The sequence below is a fragment of the Hoplias malabaricus genome, chromosome 9 (genome assembly GCF_029633855.1).
Source record: "Hoplias malabaricus isolate fHopMal1 chromosome 9, fHopMal1.hap1, whole genome shotgun sequence".
Classification (NCBI taxonomy): domain Eukaryota; kingdom Metazoa; phylum Chordata; class Actinopteri; order Characiformes; family Erythrinidae; genus Hoplias; species Hoplias malabaricus.
Window position 1 is genome coordinate 35,762,344 of NC_089808.1, and position 19,294 is coordinate 35,781,637.

The 19,294-nt window shown below is 41.8% G+C and overlaps 1 protein-coding gene across 4 annotated transcripts in view; it reads right to left on the reverse strand.

The window, feature by feature from the left end:
- scrib (scribble planar cell polarity protein) overlaps positions 1-19,294 on the reverse strand; it is an 85,243-nt gene that overhangs the window by 12,339 nt on the left and 53,610 nt on the right. Inside the window, exons 17-34 of one of the 4 annotated variants that reach the window (XM_066680187.1) lie at positions 16,521-16,610; positions 16,362-16,439; positions 15,922-16,251; positions 12,561-12,641; positions 10,873-11,118; positions 9,680-9,790; positions 9,419-9,595; positions 9,177-9,293; positions 8,404-8,592; positions 8,186-8,305; positions 8,048-8,104; positions 7,529-7,585; positions 7,224-7,304; positions 1,999-2,070; positions 1,636-1,695; positions 1,107-1,154; positions 858-983; positions 79-189 (exon numbers count right to left, since the gene is read on the reverse strand). In XM_066680187.1, the coding sequence (XP_066536284.1) occupies positions 79-189; positions 858-983; positions 1,107-1,154; positions 1,636-1,695; positions 1,999-2,070; positions 7,224-7,304; positions 7,529-7,585; positions 8,048-8,104; positions 8,186-8,305; positions 8,404-8,592; positions 9,177-9,293; positions 9,419-9,595; positions 9,680-9,790; positions 10,873-11,118; positions 12,561-12,641; positions 15,922-16,251; positions 16,362-16,439; positions 16,521-16,610 (2,151 nt within the window). The remainder of the gene's footprint in view (positions 1-78; positions 190-857; positions 984-1,106; positions 1,155-1,635; positions 1,696-1,998; positions 2,071-7,223; positions 7,305-7,528; positions 7,586-8,047; positions 8,105-8,185; positions 8,306-8,403; positions 8,593-9,176; positions 9,294-9,418; positions 9,596-9,679; positions 9,791-10,872; positions 11,119-12,560; positions 12,642-15,921; positions 16,252-16,361; positions 16,440-16,520; positions 16,611-19,294) is intronic. The other 3 variants (XM_066680184.1, XM_066680185.1, XM_066680186.1) reach the window with 3 other exon arrangements.

The following is a 19,294-nucleotide window of genomic DNA, read 5'->3' on the forward strand; positions in this document are numbered from 1 at the left end:
GGACTGGCCTGCTGACCAAGGGATATGATGCCAAACAGACCATATCATGCTCACAAGCTCAAGGACCATCTACCATACCTGCGGAGGCTCCAGCACAGCCAAGGAGTGGGGCACAGCTGCGAAGGCCTTATATGCCTGCTTGATATTGATGGGGAATTCGTCGAAAGAGTCAGGGTAAGGGGCGCCAGGCTGCACAGAGGGAGCCAGGGAGGGGTCGAGGAGCACGGAGAGAGGGAGCAGAGGAACGAACAGAGGACAAGAACAAGGATGGAACAGACAATGAGAGACAGAGCAGCAAAGGCAGAGCACAGCTGGGTAACACATGGGTAGAGATCATGCATGTGACTCGCCTCGTATGGATAGAGAAATGGAAATATAGAGAGGGGAAGGACTCTGGGGCATGCGACTATGTGGACGATGGAGCTGTGCCGAAACTGACAGCACTAAGACCCTGAGGAAATGAGCACAAACCCTGACTGATTGGATATGGCTTAAGTTCCAAAAAAAAGGAAGAGATTTATCAATAGTAAAAAAAAAATATTTTAAATTTGAAGAAAACGCAACAGAGCTGGAGCGATAATGAGGCTTCCGTTAATCGATGTGGATCGTTATTATTTCAAGGGTCATCTCAGTAACCAACTACATAGCTCCGGGTGAAGAAATCTTACGTCTGAAGAGTTCTCAGGCTCAACTTGGATCACACTTTACCACACACAATACAGTGACATGATATGACAAATGATACACGTCCCGTCACAGGTGCGTTGTGTGTATAACTTGGTACTTAAGGACAGCTGCTGGAAATAGAGGGGGTAGAATTTGTGGAATGTGCTTTAGACAGTGGTGAGGGATCTTACAGTGGTCTGGGAGTTGATGGGGGAGGGGCCATGCTGGAAGGGGTTGGGACTACTCTGGCCATCCTGACTGGCTGGAGACATGGCGGGCCGCACCCGAGAGATGGGCTGGATGGCGCCAGGTTTTGTCTGATAAGAGAAGAGAGAAAAAACAGTAAGTAAACAACCACTCTCGAGTTATACGTTTTTATGAAGATGACTAGTGAAGTCATCTACCATTATTTGCTCGATGCCATTAAATAAAGCACTCACTGAAGAATGGTCCTTGGCAGCTTGAGGTGAGGTGAAATGAATGCTTGCCTGGAAGAGAGTAAAATGAAGCATGGTGTGAAATGGAAATGTATGGATGTGTCCCTGGATCTACTTTCTATGAAGCTGAGAAGACTTCTGGCCTAAGCAACATGCCAGCATGAAACAGGCACCATCTAAATCCATCAACGATGGCAACAGTCGTCAAAGCTAGAAAAGCCCAAGAGGAATTAAAGTACCAGAATCACAGTTATAGTTTCCACTGCAGTCGATCTGGGGTCCTGATCATTTAGAATGCAGTGAATATAGCCACCCTGGCCCCGTAAATGGCATAAAAAGTACCCTTTTACTGCATGTAATCACATTTACTTGCAGCACAAAGCCTCTTGTAGCTGTGGGAGACTTCACAAGGCAAGAATGCACTCTACCAACGCACCAAGGCTCACTTGCATGCCTATGAGTCTCATCAACTTTGACGAGAAACAGCAGAGGAAGCTGTAAGTAGCAGGTCGTGCTTAAGCAGCCCACTTACGAATCGTGTCTCCCTGCCCAGGGCCAGAGGGGCGGAGGATGAGGACTGATGAAGGGACGGCTAGAAAAGGAGGTGTCAGTAAGTCATGAGATGAGTAAAAGGAGGTTGAGAGTTTTTTTCCCCTTTTATTGCACACAAAAACGTTAGGACAGGTGGTGACCTTACGCTCTAAAATGACCTAAGGCTAGGAAAGCGTGAGTTTCACCGTCACACAAATAGCATATGACCTATAGTCTATCACCAACCTAAAAGACACTACAAATGAGGGTAGATATCATGACATGAGAAGTCTACAGCATGAAAAATTACAAATGTGAAGTTGCGCTTCAGAGGAGAGTGAAGTTGGGAGAATTAGAGACTCACCAGCTGAGAACTCGGGGAGTAAAGGGGGTCTCGGACAGGGCTGTCAATCCTTTGAGCATCGGCAGATGGGGTCTGCAGGGAACAATTGTGAAGTATGAGTAAAGCCCAGCTACATGACACCCCCTGGTGATATTCATAAGGTCATGCACCCTCTAGCACTAACATTTGTGGTGAAGGCTGTAAATCTGGGCTACAAGATGCACAGGCAAATAAGTAAAATACCAAATAAGCAGTTGTTTTTTTGATAAAATAGCCCTCAGGGTAAAAATAATTTAAGCTCCGACAGAACAGGACTGTTGATGAAATATAATGGTGCCTTTAGTTATTGGCCCCTGGTATGTCTAACAGGTGAGACGTCTTTTGTCTGCTATTCACAAACACCTGTCAATGTCACATTTCAAGCATTTAACAGCCTCCAATAGGAATTTTCATAAAACAACAGCTTCCAACCTCTAAGCTTGAGCCAAAATTAATAGCAGAAAAGCTAGTGAATATTAGTGACCTATCAACTTAGGTCAATGGTACTTCATTGCACAGAATTCAGTAGAGTAGGGTACTTCCGCTCATAATATTTACATAACAAATAATGCATTTTAAAGCAACACAACACATGCTGTTGACAGATATCTGTGTTAGTCTGAGTGTCCTTCACCCGGGGCAGTGATAAATTTTCACAAAGAGGTGTCCCCAACATTCATAATAAAGTGGTTTTAAAAAGCAAGAAACGTCTACATTTCCCTCTGAATGTTTTATTTATTTAGCAGGTAGTGTCGCAGTCACACAGCTCCAGGGACCTGGAGGTTGTGGGATCGATTTCCGCTCTGGGTGACTGTCTGTGAGGAGTGTGGTGTGTTCTCCCTGTGTCCGCGTGGGTTTCCTCTGGGTGCTCCGGTTTCCTCCCACAGTCCAAAAACACACGTTGGTAGGTGGATTGGCGACTCAAAAAGTGTCCGTAGGTGTGAATGTGTGTCTGTGTTGCCCTGTGAAGGACTGGCGCCCCCTCCAGGGTGTATTCCCGCCTTGCGCCCAATGATTCCAGGTAGGCTCTGGACCCCCGCGACCCTGAATTGGATAAGCGCTTACAGATAATGAATGAATGAATGAATTAATTAATAAATATATATTTTTTTCTTCATAAACATATGAAGAAATTGTTAGGAAGTGGAATTTTGCTTTCAGTGGCATGCCATGCTGTTCCAGAAAACCTCAGCCAAAAACACACTACCCAAGGCGACTTGCCTTGTTGTACAACCAGGTCTGAAGCTGCCCCTGTCTGCCGTAGCCTGTGGGCGGCCCCGAAAGGATGCACTCCTCACGAGGCTGGCCCTTACTCTTTCGATTAGCTATCAGAAAGGGGTTCTCACTGAAACTGATTGGCTGAGAATCCACCAAACACTCCTCCTCCTCCTCCTCTTGAACACCCTGTGCAACTACAGGTTTGGGGTCCGCGTGTGCCACTGAGCACATGACTGGACAAGGTGGGGATGACGGCAGGAACGAATCATCTACATGACACAGTGTAGCATGAGCTTGCTCAAAGCCAAGTTGTTCTACAGAGCCAGCCTGCCTGGCCTGAAGAGCAGTCTCCATGGGACAGGATTCAGCTGAGGAAGGACAGAGCTGAAGAGTGAGAGAGAGGAATTGAGAGAACATAAATAAAAGCAATGACAGGACAGCAGTGGATATAAAAAGTGCAAAGAAAAACAAATGAAGTGAAACTGAGAGAAAGGGGAAAGCGGGTTGTGAAAGACTTAGGCCGCCAGAGCAGGCACCTGACTGAGTAAATCCAACTAATCGTGAATACAATTCCACAATTTTCTTTGATGGCTTGGGATTTTTCACAGTATGAGGAACTTGGTCACTGTGAGGTTCGATGAGTTGGATTCATCAGCACTTTATCAGTACCACTTTAGAATAAGACTACACTTCTAAAGGTTTATAAACTGTTAAAAATCTATTTGTTAACAGTGATTAATTATGTTGTTAATACATTAATAGTAATTTATAATCAGTTAAAACACAGACAAAGGGAAACAGTGACCTGTTGTTGGCCAAAGAGTGAACCCACATCCATCTACAGTTAAACCTCAGATCTTGCCGAATACTGATCTCACTGTCTTCTCAATCATTCGACATTAACTCTGTCATCTCCAGCACAGATTCGTTAATAAGTTTAACCATTTAATTAATCACTAACAAAGTGTCTTTTAGTACATTTGATTATAACGGAGTGTACCTTTACATGTGAAATAACTAAATTCACATTCTTCAAGTTCTAACACTGAGTATTAGACAAAAAATAGGTCACTGTCGCACTTCTCTGTGTTACAAATGATTATTAATGAACTGTAATGTGTTTACAACATAATATAAATATATTATAACTGCAGTCTTATTTTAAAGATGTGGTATCTCAGTTTCTTTATTTGTTTGACTAGCATGCTAATTTCCATGTTGAAATTGCACAGAGAATTGAACAGTGGCCGGATGTCCTCAGCAGGAAAAGACTGAGCATTTGAATCTGGAGAAAACCTGTATCCACACTTCAGTTAACCGCATACAGCTCCTGCTTATGATGGTTTAACAGCTTCCAACTCCTGATTCCTGTAGATGCTAAATGTAAGAGCCCCAAGTCCATTCTAGGCCATACCTCTCTATACTGAAAATAGTTTCCTAGATAACAGTAATGCATGGGGGTTGGTGCTCTAGTCGGTGGGAACAAGGTCAGTTGAGTGGCACGTAACCCAAAGACCTTTGACTTAAGACAGCTGCACTCCCGTCTCTCTTGCCTCCTCACAGCTGAAGACTGGCATCACTGCATTTATCCAAGTGCAGACACTCAAAATTACTGAAAGGCCCATGTGGCATTTGCCTGAGAGTAAACTGCCAAATAAAAACAGGCTCTATTTCTCTGTTTAAAAGTAAGGGAGCCAGCTAACCGTACTTTTACTAACCCTTCACAAGTCACTCACAAGCACCAGGGGAAGTCCTAAAAAGCGGTGTCACTGGTTCATTGTGAGGTACTATGACGATTTAGTAGTAAGCATGTGTTCCCACACTCTAACTCTGTTCCCCGCACCTACTTGTCCTTGTATAGCTTTTCAAACAGCTGCAAGCTCTATGTAGGTTAAACACTCCTGGAAAAGACCTAAAGGCTCAACATATAAGCTAGGGATTAGCGTTTTAAAACCTTACGTTTATATTTCTACTCAATTTATTCTGCAATAAATTATACACTTACGAATATTGTAGTAAACTAACTTCAAAAACATGTGCCTAACCAAATAAAAACCCACTGGCTTGATTTCAGTGAAAATTCAGCTTTGACAACTCTACTACTGGTGAAATAGTTACCTCTTAAGAAAGAAAAAAAGAACAAAAATATGAATTCAAGAAAACAAAACAAACACTACTCAAACACAAGGTAAAAAACAGAAAAACTAAAAGCTGTGAGGATAGAAAGCAAGAAACATGGGCTTCAAAGGAAAAAACAGACACTCACATCTAGAAGAATTCTGCTTCAGAGATTTCAGGTTGCTAGACGCTTGCACTATGCTTGAAGAAGAGCTCTATCACGGGAACCTACCTCTTCTGTTGCCCACCCACTCATGACTAACATGTCAAATCAGCCACTGACATACATTTTAAAATAACCTCTGAGCACTCTTCAGCTGTTGCCCCAGTGCCCCTGCCCAGTTCGCCTCCGAGCACCAGAAATTGCTTGGCTATTTGTCAGAGCCTGAGCACTAAGTCATTATCTTTATTTATAAGATGAAACACTGCTCTCTTCTCCACAATCAAGTGGTGGCATGGAGAAAAAGACAGAACTTGATTTGTTTTTCAAATATTTTAAAGTCAAATCGATGTGAAACGCCCCTCTGAACATCCATTGTGCAATTACTGGACAACACTGAAAACTAATGAAATTATTCCTTATTTATTTTAGTTTAAAGATCTACTTCCTAGATATAGTACATAATGTATGTAAATTCTCCTCCTTGGCGTTCTAAAAATAATGCTTTGTTAGTATCAAATATTTTTTTAACAATGTAACGAGTCAAAGCACAGAAGACTAAATCCTGTTCTACTTCTAGATGTTTCCTGAGGACTGAACCCGAGTAACTCCCTTTGCTCTTGATGAAGTATATCTTAGTGCTTGGGACTTGGGCGATGTATAACAGGTGAGTTTCTGTTGATCCACTTGTTTTCTGTTGTTTCTAGAATTGTTTTTTAAGACTCAGCAAAAACCAACCAAAAGGCTTCTCAAGACATCAAAGCTTTTACAACATTTCTGCTGTAACCCCCATCTATCTGTACAACAACCACATGTATTAGACATTCCCAATTGTTAGTGTAATGCCAACTTTGATTTAATTGGATTAGTTAAAAGAAGTTAGTGAACTCTGTTTTTCTCTTGACAGAATCACGCTACACTCTTTCTGATGTAATCTGATATATGTTTGTATTTATTGTATGACCTGACTTAGAAGTCAGATCATATAAGTATCATCTTGTGTAAGGATAACAATTAAAAGACACAGCTCAGCTGACATTCACCACTCGCTCAATTCTGCTGCAGCTGTACAGCCTAAAACCTTAATACAAGTCACTGAGGACAACAGCTATAACACCAACCATAAACATTTTTACAGAACCTGGTCACAACCCAAGTGAGGTGGAGAGAGAGGGAGGGAGGGGGAGGGAGTATGTAACCCCTCCAGAAGTTACATAGTGCAGTTGCTGAGCTCAGAGTAGCAACAACAGAGGCTCAGTTCCCTCTACTGCCCCTTTCACACTTGCACGGTAATCCAGAAATATTCAGGAGTTTACCCTGAGGATGCGTGTGTGTGTGTGTGTGTGTGTGTGTGTGTGTGTGTGTGTGTGTGTGTGTACGCGACCACCCGGAACATTCGTCCCAGACATTACCCAGACTTTACCCTCCTTGTGCCCTTGTAAAGATGGTGTAGTCGAGTCAGCCAATGTGAGGACGGTGTGGGAAATGTTCCGGAGCATCAGCTGTACGCACTGCACAGGCGCTGCTCCACGCCTAAAGGAAAAGTTTCATTCCCCACTGTGAGAGATTGCCTATGGCAGAAACTCTCCCAAATGTGTACTGCAAGTGTGAACGACCACTCTGGTACATCTCAGCACCAGATACCCTGGAGTTTCTCTAGAAATTAATTTTGTCCTAAAGCAATCCTCAGTCCAAGCGGTCCAAGACTCACCCTATTGACCTTCTGTAGACTGGTAGTGGGAAGGGCAGCCAGTGTCTTGTAGTCCAGCTTCAAAGGTCCAGAGCTCAAGTTCTGCAGACAATGAACCAGATTAAATTATTCACAATATCATTTTGATTATCAGCTTTTATCAGTGCTCTAATACATGCTGTAAACACAAAGAGCTACACAAGTCCTTTCTTGAGTTCAGAGAGTCACAGGAGTAAGAAGGTTGATTTGAGCTGCATGTCCAACCCCTGCGCTCACATCTGCCCTGTGGTGGCAGGGGCTAAAGCAGTGAGGGCATAAGGCCTCACCTCAGTCTCCTCCTCCAGCAGGCGTGTAGCCTCCTCGCGCTCCAAGCGCATTCGCTCCTTCACGAAGACAGCACAAGGGTGGGGGGGAGGACAGGAGGGGTGACCAGTCACACACATACACACACAAGGGGGTCATACACCAAAAAAGGATGGACGATGGACGCAGGCACGCATCAGTTCAAACAATGAGGGAAGTTACATGATGTTGGGATGTGGTTAATCGATGTGACAAATGACGCCCATTTTGTAGGAAGTGAATTAGTGTTAAATGAACACAAGACGGAATAGAGGAGGGAATAGAAAATGAATGGATATGAAAAGGCAGGAATGAGAGTGAGACCCAAGTTCATTCAGGGAGGGGTAGGGGAAAGAGGGGATAAAAGAGAGAAGTTGAGAAGGATAGAACCCACACATATTAGCAAAGTCATAAGGGTAGATTTTGAATTTGGAAATTAAAAAAAAACTCATGTTACATCCTTGATACGTCAACGAACGTCCTGCATCTCCAAGTTCACTCACCACTTTCTCCATCTCTTCTCGCTCCCACTGAGACGTCTCCCTCGCCATTTCAACCTCCTTCACAAGAAAAGATCATTCATTTTTTATTTTCCTTAGACATTGTCCTAAGTTCTTTAGTCTGAGGATTGAAAAGCTCACCTTCTGCATTATATCCATCTCCTCAGGGCTCAGTTCTCTGTCTATTGAAGAGATGCTCTCCATGCTATTCTTTCGGACCATCCCTGATGCAAATGGGTTTGCAATCACTCCTGGGGACGACTGGACACGCATATACAAGGTTAGACCATATCTGATTGTCTAATTGTTTTTGTTAATTGGCAGTTTACTGAATGACCCAAGGTTGTGCCATAGTTTACCTCCACACCCGGTGCATTCTTCGGGTCAAAGCCATCACACACCAACATGACTAACGTATCTCCAGTGGCACGCAAGACCCTGACTGCTTCTGTATGGGTCATGCCCAGGAGACTGTGATTGCCCACTTCCAGGATTCTCATGCCCACGTTCAGGCGGCCATCCCGAGCAGCAGCACCATTGGAGCTCACCTACATCCAGAAGGAGACTGCTTTATACCAGCCAAGAAATCATGAGCTCAACAAAAGTTCAAAATTCATTAAATGGAATTTCAGAATCCAATTTAATAAATTTTGGCAGAAAATTCTACAATTCAGAATCGTAATTATAAAATTTGAATAATTTGGGTGTGAATTTTTTAATGAAAGCTTTATAAATAATACATTTTCAAATTAATAAGGTGATGGAAGCATTGATGGAAGCATTGTGATAGCATGCTTTGTGATTAGCAATGTGCAGTACAATATTTGAATAGGGAATTGCTATAAATTAAAATAATAAAACATTACTGTGTAGTGAACACTGTATAAGAACATCTACTAAATGCCATAAAGGTAAACACTCTGACAGTGCTCAGAAGACAGTGCTTAGAGAACATTTGAGACTAACTTGAAGATCATATTCAATAGCAACAGGAATTAGGAGAATAATTACACACAAAAAAAAAAACCTTGGTCAAATGTGAAATGAATTTATCAATTATTTTTATAATTAACTTTAAATAAACACTTCATAAGGAGCCATTTTGAATGTGAAGAGCTTAAGTGATTGTTACCTTGGAGATGAAGATGCCCTCATCTGTAGGGTCAAAGGGGTTTCCTGCATGTCCTCTGGCTCCTCCTCGGATGCTGATGCCCAGCTTCTCTCCGGGCTGCTTATGAATTACAATTTCCTAAACAAATACAGAGCAGTCTTGTAGCTTACACATCATGCAGCTCAACACACAATGCGTATGTGTGTGTGTGTGTTTACAGAAGTGATTTGGGAATTGAACAGAGCATGTGCTTGTGTGTATACCTGCATGCCAGGGGGTGAAGGGTCTCTACGGACTAACAGGCGGATTTCCTGTTTGTTGGCGAGAAGAGCTTTCACAGCCTCCTGGTGTGTTGCATGTCGCAGATCGATTGTATTCACTTCTAGGATCCGGTCACCCACTCGTAACCCACTCTGACAGGCCAAACCATTAGGAATGACCTACTCACACACACACACACAAAGAAATTAGAAAAGCATTTCTTGCTTGTTATGTTCTATAAAATCTTGTGAGTTTCAAGTTACCTTTGAAATGAACACGCCTGGTTCACTGACGCCAAATGGATGACTAGCATGGTCGCTCCCTCCGACAATGCTTAGCCCCAGGGGGCCACCTGTTTTGACCAATGTCACTTCCTGTAAGGGCAGGACATGATTTTAGTGCATTTGTCATGTCATCAGGTACACTGATCAACGCTACTTATAAGAATTAGGGGAAAGCTAACTACTACAATCAAAGAGGGAAAGGTTACTACTGAAGAGAAAGCAGAGACTCAAAACAATTTTGTTATGGCACTTTTCCATTGCATGGTACCGACTTTACTCGACTCTACTCGCTTTTTGGCCCCAGGTACCTGGCTCGTTTTCCACTATAGTTGCTTCACCAGAAAGAAAGCTGGACATCAAAAAACCCAGTCTCTAAGCAAGGGGTTTGGAAACCACAATAATCTGCGTGTTATTGATTTTTGGGACTGATAACCACTTCAAACGGTAGTTCTGACAGATCGGTGTAGTCTTTCCCATCCCTTGTTGCACCACCTAGCTCTTGCTGAGAATCTATCATCGGGCACCATTCCAGGCAGTGTCTGAACCTCTTTTACAATCTGCTGCTGCGAGTCGTTGTTCCTACTCAGTTGGCTTGGGACCATGAGTGAGCATTTACCAGAGTAGAGTAGGTACCATGCAGTGGACAATCGCCTTAAGAAACAAATTAAATTACAAATCTTAGATACTAACTAATAAAAGTAAGACAAGATATTCAATATGGCCAAGTGTCATCATTTATACAGAGGAAGTTTCTAAACAGATGATACACTATCCTAACACAACACACGGCACAAGTAAGCATTCATACCGTGCACCACTTTCTCTGGGATGCATTCACATCAAGGTCCAAACAAAAAGAGGTGACAATAATAAGCATTTGGGCCTTTTCAGTCTTTCAAAAGCCTAAACAAATCTTCCTGGACTGAAAATGCAATGCAAGGTCAGTTTGAGCATGACCTAATAATTAGATCCACTGAACGTCACATGTGCGCTGACAGACCTGGACTCAGTTTCCCAGAAGCATCTTAGCAGCTAGACAGAGAGTATATTCAGTGTGATGCTCTCTGTACCACTTGAGAGTTATATTTTTGCTAATATATTAATGGGAAACCCAGCCCAGCCCAGCATTAGCTGTTTGCTTTTGGACAATCTGATGTTCCTCTAGTCCTCACCTCTATCGGGTACTGGTCCTCCATTGTGCAACTGAGATGGTTGCCCAGGTGCTCGTCTCCAGCCTCCTCTTGCTCTGGGGAGTCAGAGGGCTCTGGGGGAGGGGGTGAATGTGGGCGCATTCGGGGAGAAGAGCTGCCCGCATTCGCCTGGTCCCGCTCGACCAGCAGGGTGATGGTGGGGGAGGTGCCGGTAAGCAGCGCTACTGCCTGGTCATGTCTGGCTTCTGTCATGTCTACACCATTGATCTAGAGCAACAGTCACACACCAGAGGAAGGGGTGGATTTGGAGGACAGTCAGGAATGACCAGTGGTGCTAGAGTCAGTGGAGACAGCAATTCATGCTGAAGAGCTAAGGACAAAGTGTGTAAGGGTCTAAATATAACTATACTTTTGTTTTTAGTGGACCTGCTTTAGACAACTGCTCCGGCATCAACCAGATGTTAGTTGAGACAAGACACTAGTGTTACAGGGCTTACAAACTGACTTAAGAAGGGTCACTTAAATCTAATACCAAACGTGTTCAAAACCCTTCATGCATTCTCATCTTTATTAAGAAATAAGTAATTGGCCTTTTACTAATAAGCATACATGCAGCTCTCAAAGAGGTTCCTATGAGCAGGAGTTTTGCCTGATTGGGTTGAAAAGAGCAGAGTGAAAGTGAAAGAAAAAGAAAAAAATACAGCCAGTGGTAGTGAAAGAACCATTTGCATGCAAGCAGGGAAGTCCAAAGCTGTTGCAGCAATCCTCCCGCAACCCAGCTCCAATTACAGTATGGTCATTATCATTCTTTCACTCTTCCAGGTTTGACTAATTAGTAATCTACACTCCTCAAATGTACTCTTAAAAAACGACTTAATAAAAAAAGTATATTTAAATAAATAAATACACCCATAGCTTGCCTTTGCCCATTTAACACACAACAGAGAGTCACTCTTCAAAGACGTGGCCTTAAATATGCAAAGGCAATGATGCAGTCCTTGACGGATTTCTAACAGGCTACTTCTGTTTGGCATTCTCAAAAATTACAAACAGAGGCCAGCTCTGACCATTCAGTATCGGTGCTTACCATTGGCTGTTTAAAAATGGCTGCCGCTATAGTAACCAGGTAACCAGTTACCCATAGACAGTGTGCCCAGAAAACCCAGCCCACATCACCCCCATCACCACAACCACCACCAAGCAGGCAAGGAGGACGTTAGTGTGTCCATGCAAGGACAGTGAAAGAGCAAGAACGCAAAGGAGAAAGAAAATACTAGAAGAAAAGATAAAGAACAGCTGGAAGTCCATATATACAGTAATCAGTGCAGGTTTACATTCCATAAACATAACCTTACATAAATAGAACTGGGATGCTACTCATTACTACAGTATAGCTATATTATTATTTATTTCAGCAAAGGATGGGGGATCAAAGAGAAGGTTAAGAGCATGCAGGAGGGTTTCAATATCGATAAAGAGAATGCTTACAGTTCACTAGTACTCAGTCTAGCAACAGACCCATGCAGTGAGTTAGCGGATCAATCACAACATCAGACAGTCACTAGACTTTGTGGAGTCTTGTATTTCTATTGGTGAAACTGCATTCATTTTAAATGAAATTATTTCAAAGTTCACAGGACAGGCACCAGTTTGGCTGGATGAAGTATGAGACAAAGAACGATACAGAAATGTGAGTGTGTTGAACTCACAGAGATCACCCTGTCTCCCACATGGAGGATGTTGTCTCTGTGAGCAGCTCCTCCCTCAGCGATGCGAGAAATGAAGATTCCCTGAAAGGGAGGAAGAGGAAACATGAGAACCAGCTACACACATTACTTCCAGATAACACTCTCAAACACATTTAAACACGTCCAGCAAGTCTAACTTCAGGTCTTAAAAATAGACACAACAAGATATGTGGAATATGTATCAAGTCCACTGCACTTTTATTTTTATTTTCCTTAAGGTGCATGGAGTGTAGTAAGGTGTCACACAGTTTTAGAACAATTTTGTGAAAATATGATCATTAAAACAAGGCTATAAAACAGACATCTGAAAAGCAAACCCAAAAATAACCAGCTGATCAGAACCACAGGCATGTCCCTTGCTAAGCTCTGATAAAGCCTTTTAACATTTTGACATTCAACTGTAACGCAATACTAATGCAATTTTGTGAATGATATTTACAGGGAAGAGAAACTCAAAGACAGATTAGAAAAACCTTAAAAACATAAATAGTTATGGCCTGGATTAAATACAAATTCAATAGTGAATCATTAGTGTCACTACAGTTCACGACTAGGCTTAAAACATGCCCAGGAAACTGGTCCTGAGTATTCAAGACATTAAGGTACTTTAATCATTATTGACACTGCAGCCAGACAGAAAAAATCAAACAGAGTGCAAAGTCTTAACCACATAAAACATGTGCAAACATTTAATTAAACTTGCACTTCTCAACACACAGGATCTACACATCATTAGAAACTATTCTGACATAATTCTAACAGTCTGACAGTTTTCGTTTCCAAGCAGAACAACCTTACAAAACACAGCAGGTTAAAAAACAAACAGAAGAGCACTGCAGGCGGTGGGAAACTGCAAAACTTACAGTTAATCAGCAAAGAATATGAGCGTGTAGTTGCACATACAAGAGACTGGGACAAGCCTTCGTTTAAAACCCTTTAACTACATTTGTGGGAGTGTGTGTGTGTGTGTGTGTGTGTACACACACGTATATATTATTGAAAGAGAAAGCAACAGGGCAGTACACCATGCGGCTGGTGTGTTGAGCCAAAAATACACTTCTCTCTCTCCCGGGCTTGAGCACCAGTTCCATATCAGGTATCAGGGCTTGCTATTCATATCTCAGTTTCCTTGGTGACACCGCTAGCTATTACACTGGAAAAGGGTGCTGTGTATGACCTGGAAGACTGAGCCAGAGCTTTAAAGTCTCAAAGGTTGTTCTGAAGAGTGCAATAGTGAGCATCTGTAAAGCACTACAGTCTGCTGAAGACAGCACGCTGCACATTTTTAAAATATATTAATTGTTTAGCTAAGGTCCACTGCACATTCATCACATTGAGCATTTTACAAACACAACATGCTTTTTGACCTCCATGATAAGATATTTAAAACAGAATAAAGGTTCTGACCGTTTATAAAGTGGTGACCTAGCCCTTGATCAGTCGGAGAAAATAAGTTTCATTCCATTGTGATTACGAAAACCAAAGTCTGTATAAACAGAGGCCAAAACCAAAATATCTTTATTGAAGAAAACTAAGTGTGCGCGAGATTCCACAGCTTTCTGAAATGCACAACAGCCCTCAATCCATGTATAAACCACTAACACACAGCCTGTTCTTCATTGACAAACTGGTCTTTACTTCAGTGCCAGGATTTCACATTTCCTGCGTCAACAAGCCACATTTGTGTCCTTTCTCTAATAAGTGACATATGACGCTATTGTCCTTCTGCAAACATAAATGACCTTGAGAGGTTCTCCAAAATTTCCCCAAAATGCTTTGCAATAGCAGTTAGCATCTTTAGAGGACAGCAGAAACTTTGCTTTTCACCTGTTCAGTGTTCCAGTTAAATGACAAAACATTTTCAGTTTTCTTCTCTTTTACTGTTTAGACAACACAGTGGTTCTCAAACATTTTTAAGCCATGAACCTCCCCATCATGGTGGATGCAGCAGGTATTCTCCCTGCGTCTGCGTGGGTTTCCTCCGGGTGACTGTCTGTGAGGAGTATGGTGTGTTCTCCCTGCGTCTGCGTGGGTTTCCTCCGGGTGACTGTCTGTGAGGAGTATGGTGTGTTCTCCCTGTGTCTGCGTGGGTTTACTCCGGGTGACTGTCTGTGAGGAGTGTGGTGTGTTCTCCCCGTGTCTGCGTGGGTTTCCTCCGGGTGACTGTGAGGAGTTTGGTGTGTTCTCCCTGTGTCCTTGTGGGTTTCCTCCGGGTGACTGCGAGAATGTGTTTGAGCAAGTGTGTCATGGTGTTTCAGTAATAAATTGAGACGCTGAATGACTCTCTATCTATATAAGAAGGGCTTATATATTTATATAAGAAGGGCTCCCGCACTGTGGTGTCTTTCTGTCGTTTAACCTGCTGTGTGTGTGTGTTTACCCTTATCTGTGTGTGTATGACTGTGAAAAACGTCCACCGGCAGACACAGCTGTGTATTTACAGGCGTCAATGTTTAACCACAAGCACAAAAAAGGCCCCAAATTATTGGGTCTAATATCGGACCGATAATAACAAAAAAAAATCCACATATCTGCAAATAATATATCAGCTGCAGATATATCATGCATCATCAGTAAACATTATACAGAGTATATACAAATAACTAAGCCTTAATGGATTCTACGTTTATGAGAACATACAAAATTTATGGGAAATAAACATTTTAAAAAAAAACAAGAGACACCAATTAATATCAGTTATGTGCTTTAAAGACTATATGTAAAAACAGCATGGCTCTGGGAGCTTGTATCAGTATGCGAAGGAGCCCTAAACAGAATTTTAGGACTCTAAAGGATGGTTTTAAGGAAAGTTTTAAGGATGTACCACATTGTTTCTCTCTATTTTTGCCTCTGGAGTTTGTCCTTCTGGACTCCGGAGTGTTCCCCTGGCTTGGTCTCTTGTTTATTTCGTTTCCGTTTGTCCTGTTTGTAATAAGTATAAATCACTCACATCTTTCTCTAGACTTTGCTTACATCCAGAAAGCAGCTAAAACTGCTGTCTTTATGTGGATTTCACAAAACACTGGGGATTGTGTTCCCTCCCTGAAAACAAATGTGGGGGAATGCCCACTCCCTTTCAGACCTAATGAACTACAGTGCATAGCCCATGTTTCTTTCGTTAATGATCATAATAATTTTTAGGCTTGCAGAACACCTCTTGCTGCTTCATGTACCGTCTGCTTCATGTACACGTCTGGCAATCGTACCACATTTTTTTGAACCACTGAGGTAACGTATTTACCAGTGAGGTAACTGTGTTTGCTGAATGTTTATAATCTCAAAGTAGTACATAAATCTCTGTGCGTAGTGTTTCTGTGCTTACCGTGTCTCCTACCCGATATGGTGTTGAGCCTTTGCCCCCAGCGATGCTGAAGCCTAAGCCCTTGTCGTTGCGCGCCAAAGAGGTGGCCAGCCGCTGACAAGGGCCCGAGCTCCCAGACGTAAAGCCAGACTCTAGGAGGAAGGGAAGGCCGCTGGACCTCCTCTCCCGAGGGAAATAATCATCCTCTGGCCTGAGAGGAGTTGTAGTGATGGGATTCTCTGGTTCCACCATTCGCTCACGGAGCACAGACATGGTCACCGCGGTGCCTGAGCTCCGCAGTGCCTCTACCGCCGTATGGTGCTCTGCTCCATGCAGATCTACCCCATTGACCTGGGACGACAAGAGGAAGGCACGTTAAAAACGGTCATATCCTGTGTCATTCTGGTCTGACATTGGACACTGCAGGGTATATTTAAAAAAAAAAAAGGAAATAGATTTACTTCAAGTAATTTGTCTCCCACTTTGACACCAGCCCGTGCAGCTGGGCCTTCTTCGGACACTCTGGAAATAAAGATACCCTACGAAAACACACAAACAGTCAACCTATAATCAAATAATGAAAAAAAATCAGCTTTTATCATCTAAAGATTTCACTTTACCTCATCATCTCCCTTGTAAGGGGTAGATCCTTTTCCCCCAGCTATGCTAATGCCCAATCCACCAGTCTGTCTCAGGATGGTCAGGACCAGCTAAGGGTAAAGCACATGGGTGAGACATACATCACCTTCAGAGCCGTTCTCACCTCCATGAAAAACTGGGGTGACAAGAAAAGGGTCTAATTACTGAGTTAACTCTCCTGACACTATCTTCATTTTCAAATGAAACAAAGACTCAATTTTTGGTTAATTAATTAGGAACAACATTTTCATGCAACCTTTTTTCCGCATGGTGAGGAGGACATAAGTCATGGTACGAAACCCAACAAGTTCAGTCCAAACATTCAAAATGCAGACCAAATTGGAAATCGAATTTCAGTCGGGTCAACCTTGAATGCCAATGCCAACATCTTATGTTGTTCGTTTGGGATGCACAGAACTGTCTTCACTTGCTTTATGATATTCCAGTAGTTGTTATACAGTATGTCTGACACGTTACAGAGCAAACGTTTTGTTGTGACACTGATATAGACATGCTAGTGTCTCTTTTTTCATATCTGCCAAACAGGGGCGGTAGCTATAAATCAAACTACGAATGAGTAAATATTCACAAAACTACTATTGTGAATCCTTTGTATCTATGCATTTAGTGAGTTATTTTGAAGCAGTTCTGTAGCAGGAAAGTAATTTCACTCAAACATATTACACCTAAAAACACCTAGGCTATAGCTCTAGGTTTGATTCCAAAAGCCAAGTCTATCAGTGAAATTTCTCCAATTAAATCCAAGAGCATTCAAGGAAAGGAAGCCATGAATGTTGGGACAGAACCGAGAGTCTCCATAACTCATACTGCCCCAGTCAATGTGGATAATACGTGGAAGGACACCATGAACAGTCCATATTTGACTCTTCCGCTATTAATTATTTGGGAATAAGCAAAGCTACATTAACTGGCTACATCATATGACTCTGGATTTAGCTTAGAGCAAATTAACTTCAATGCACTAGTTACCCCCCTTTGGATCAACATTTGCTGTGAGACAACAATCAAATAGGATCACAAACATTAGCCTGAACACAAACATGACAAAAAACCCTCACTCGATCACATAGAGAACGAGCTGATCACATGGACGAATGAGTCACAATGCTGACTGGACATAATAACATCACTGACGACAGCATAAGATGACAATGACGAGTACAGGTGAGAAAAATCAACTATGTTTGTTGAGGTCAGTTTGGATGTCTGCAATCCTACACAAGCAAGCCATGCAAAGTGCAAGTAGAGTGGACACAAACACAAACATAAGAAAGATGAATGAAGAATGGAAAAGGACACAAGAAGAAGTGCATGGTGTTTGGGCCAATGAAGGTCTTCCACATTCCCTTTGACAAGGCTCACAACCACCTTCAGTCTGTTTATGCAATGTGTTCATGCAACCTTGAGCATGACAAACAAAGAATAAACCCCTGCAGGCATCGGTCACATGTAGTGCACTTATCACGCTCTTCATGGCATCCAACAGCAGGCTTGAAGATCAACTGAAGTCAATCTCCGTTGTTACTGATATTTTCATTTTCCGTTACCCATTCTAAGCCTTTGGAATTGAATATTTGATGTGTTTGAATCAGAAAGGTACTCCCTAACTGCAATTTTCCCCAATTATATAAACTTTATTATGTAAAGAATAATTATTATTATCAATATCTAGCATTTTTGGGAACAATGCAGTTATTAAATATTAATGTAATGTGAGAGGACATAATGTCATTATTCCTGGATGTTCGATCTGCTGATTCTTGCCAAGCTAATTTTAATTTCTTATTATTTTATAGCATTTCCAAAGTTATTACATCTTTTGGAGCAGCTGGAAAGTTGTGCATTAGAATTCTGGATATTTGAAATAACATTTGTGTGTCTACAACCAGTCTGTCAACTGAACTAGAGTATTTAGTGTGTATATATATATATATATATATATATATATATATATATATATATATATATATATATATATATATATATATATATATATATATATATATATATATATACACATACACACATACATACATACAGGGGGTCCTCGACTTATGACGTTGATCCGTTGCTACGTCGTGTCGTAAACCGATTTTCGGTGTAAGTCGGAACATACGTACATACTGTACGTAAATAACATACTGTAAGCACTTATCCTATCCTAACACCTATCCTAACACAGTAATTATCAAAAAACACATACAAAATACACGCATAACCATGCATTGTTTCACCGCGCACACCAAACACAAAGTTCGCGTTACGTCGCAAAACCACTTCAAGTCGAAAGTCGAAACAAGTCGAAACAAGGCTTTATACAGTAAATGGGAGATGTGTCGTAACAATGAAACATCGTAACTCTGGACTGACGTAACCCGAGGACCTCCTGTATATATATTGTTACTATATGCCGTCTTGTTACCACTTTCTATCAAAGAAGAGATGGAATATCTTGAGATATCAAGATAGTCATATAGCTATGTTTCTAACTATACATTTTAGTTGGTTGTACACCATTTGTTGTCATTTGAAGAATGCACTCTTCATTGTAAGGAAGTTTACCACAGATAAAAGGCTGCAAAAAGATATAGAAGCTCATTGTAATGTGATCAATCATTTGGAATCCTGCACTCCCCAGGAAGCCAACAATATGTACCTATTTAGATCATTTAATTTACAAAAAAAAAAGCAAACAAAAATATAAATCCAATACAGAAGTTATCCCAACCTTAAC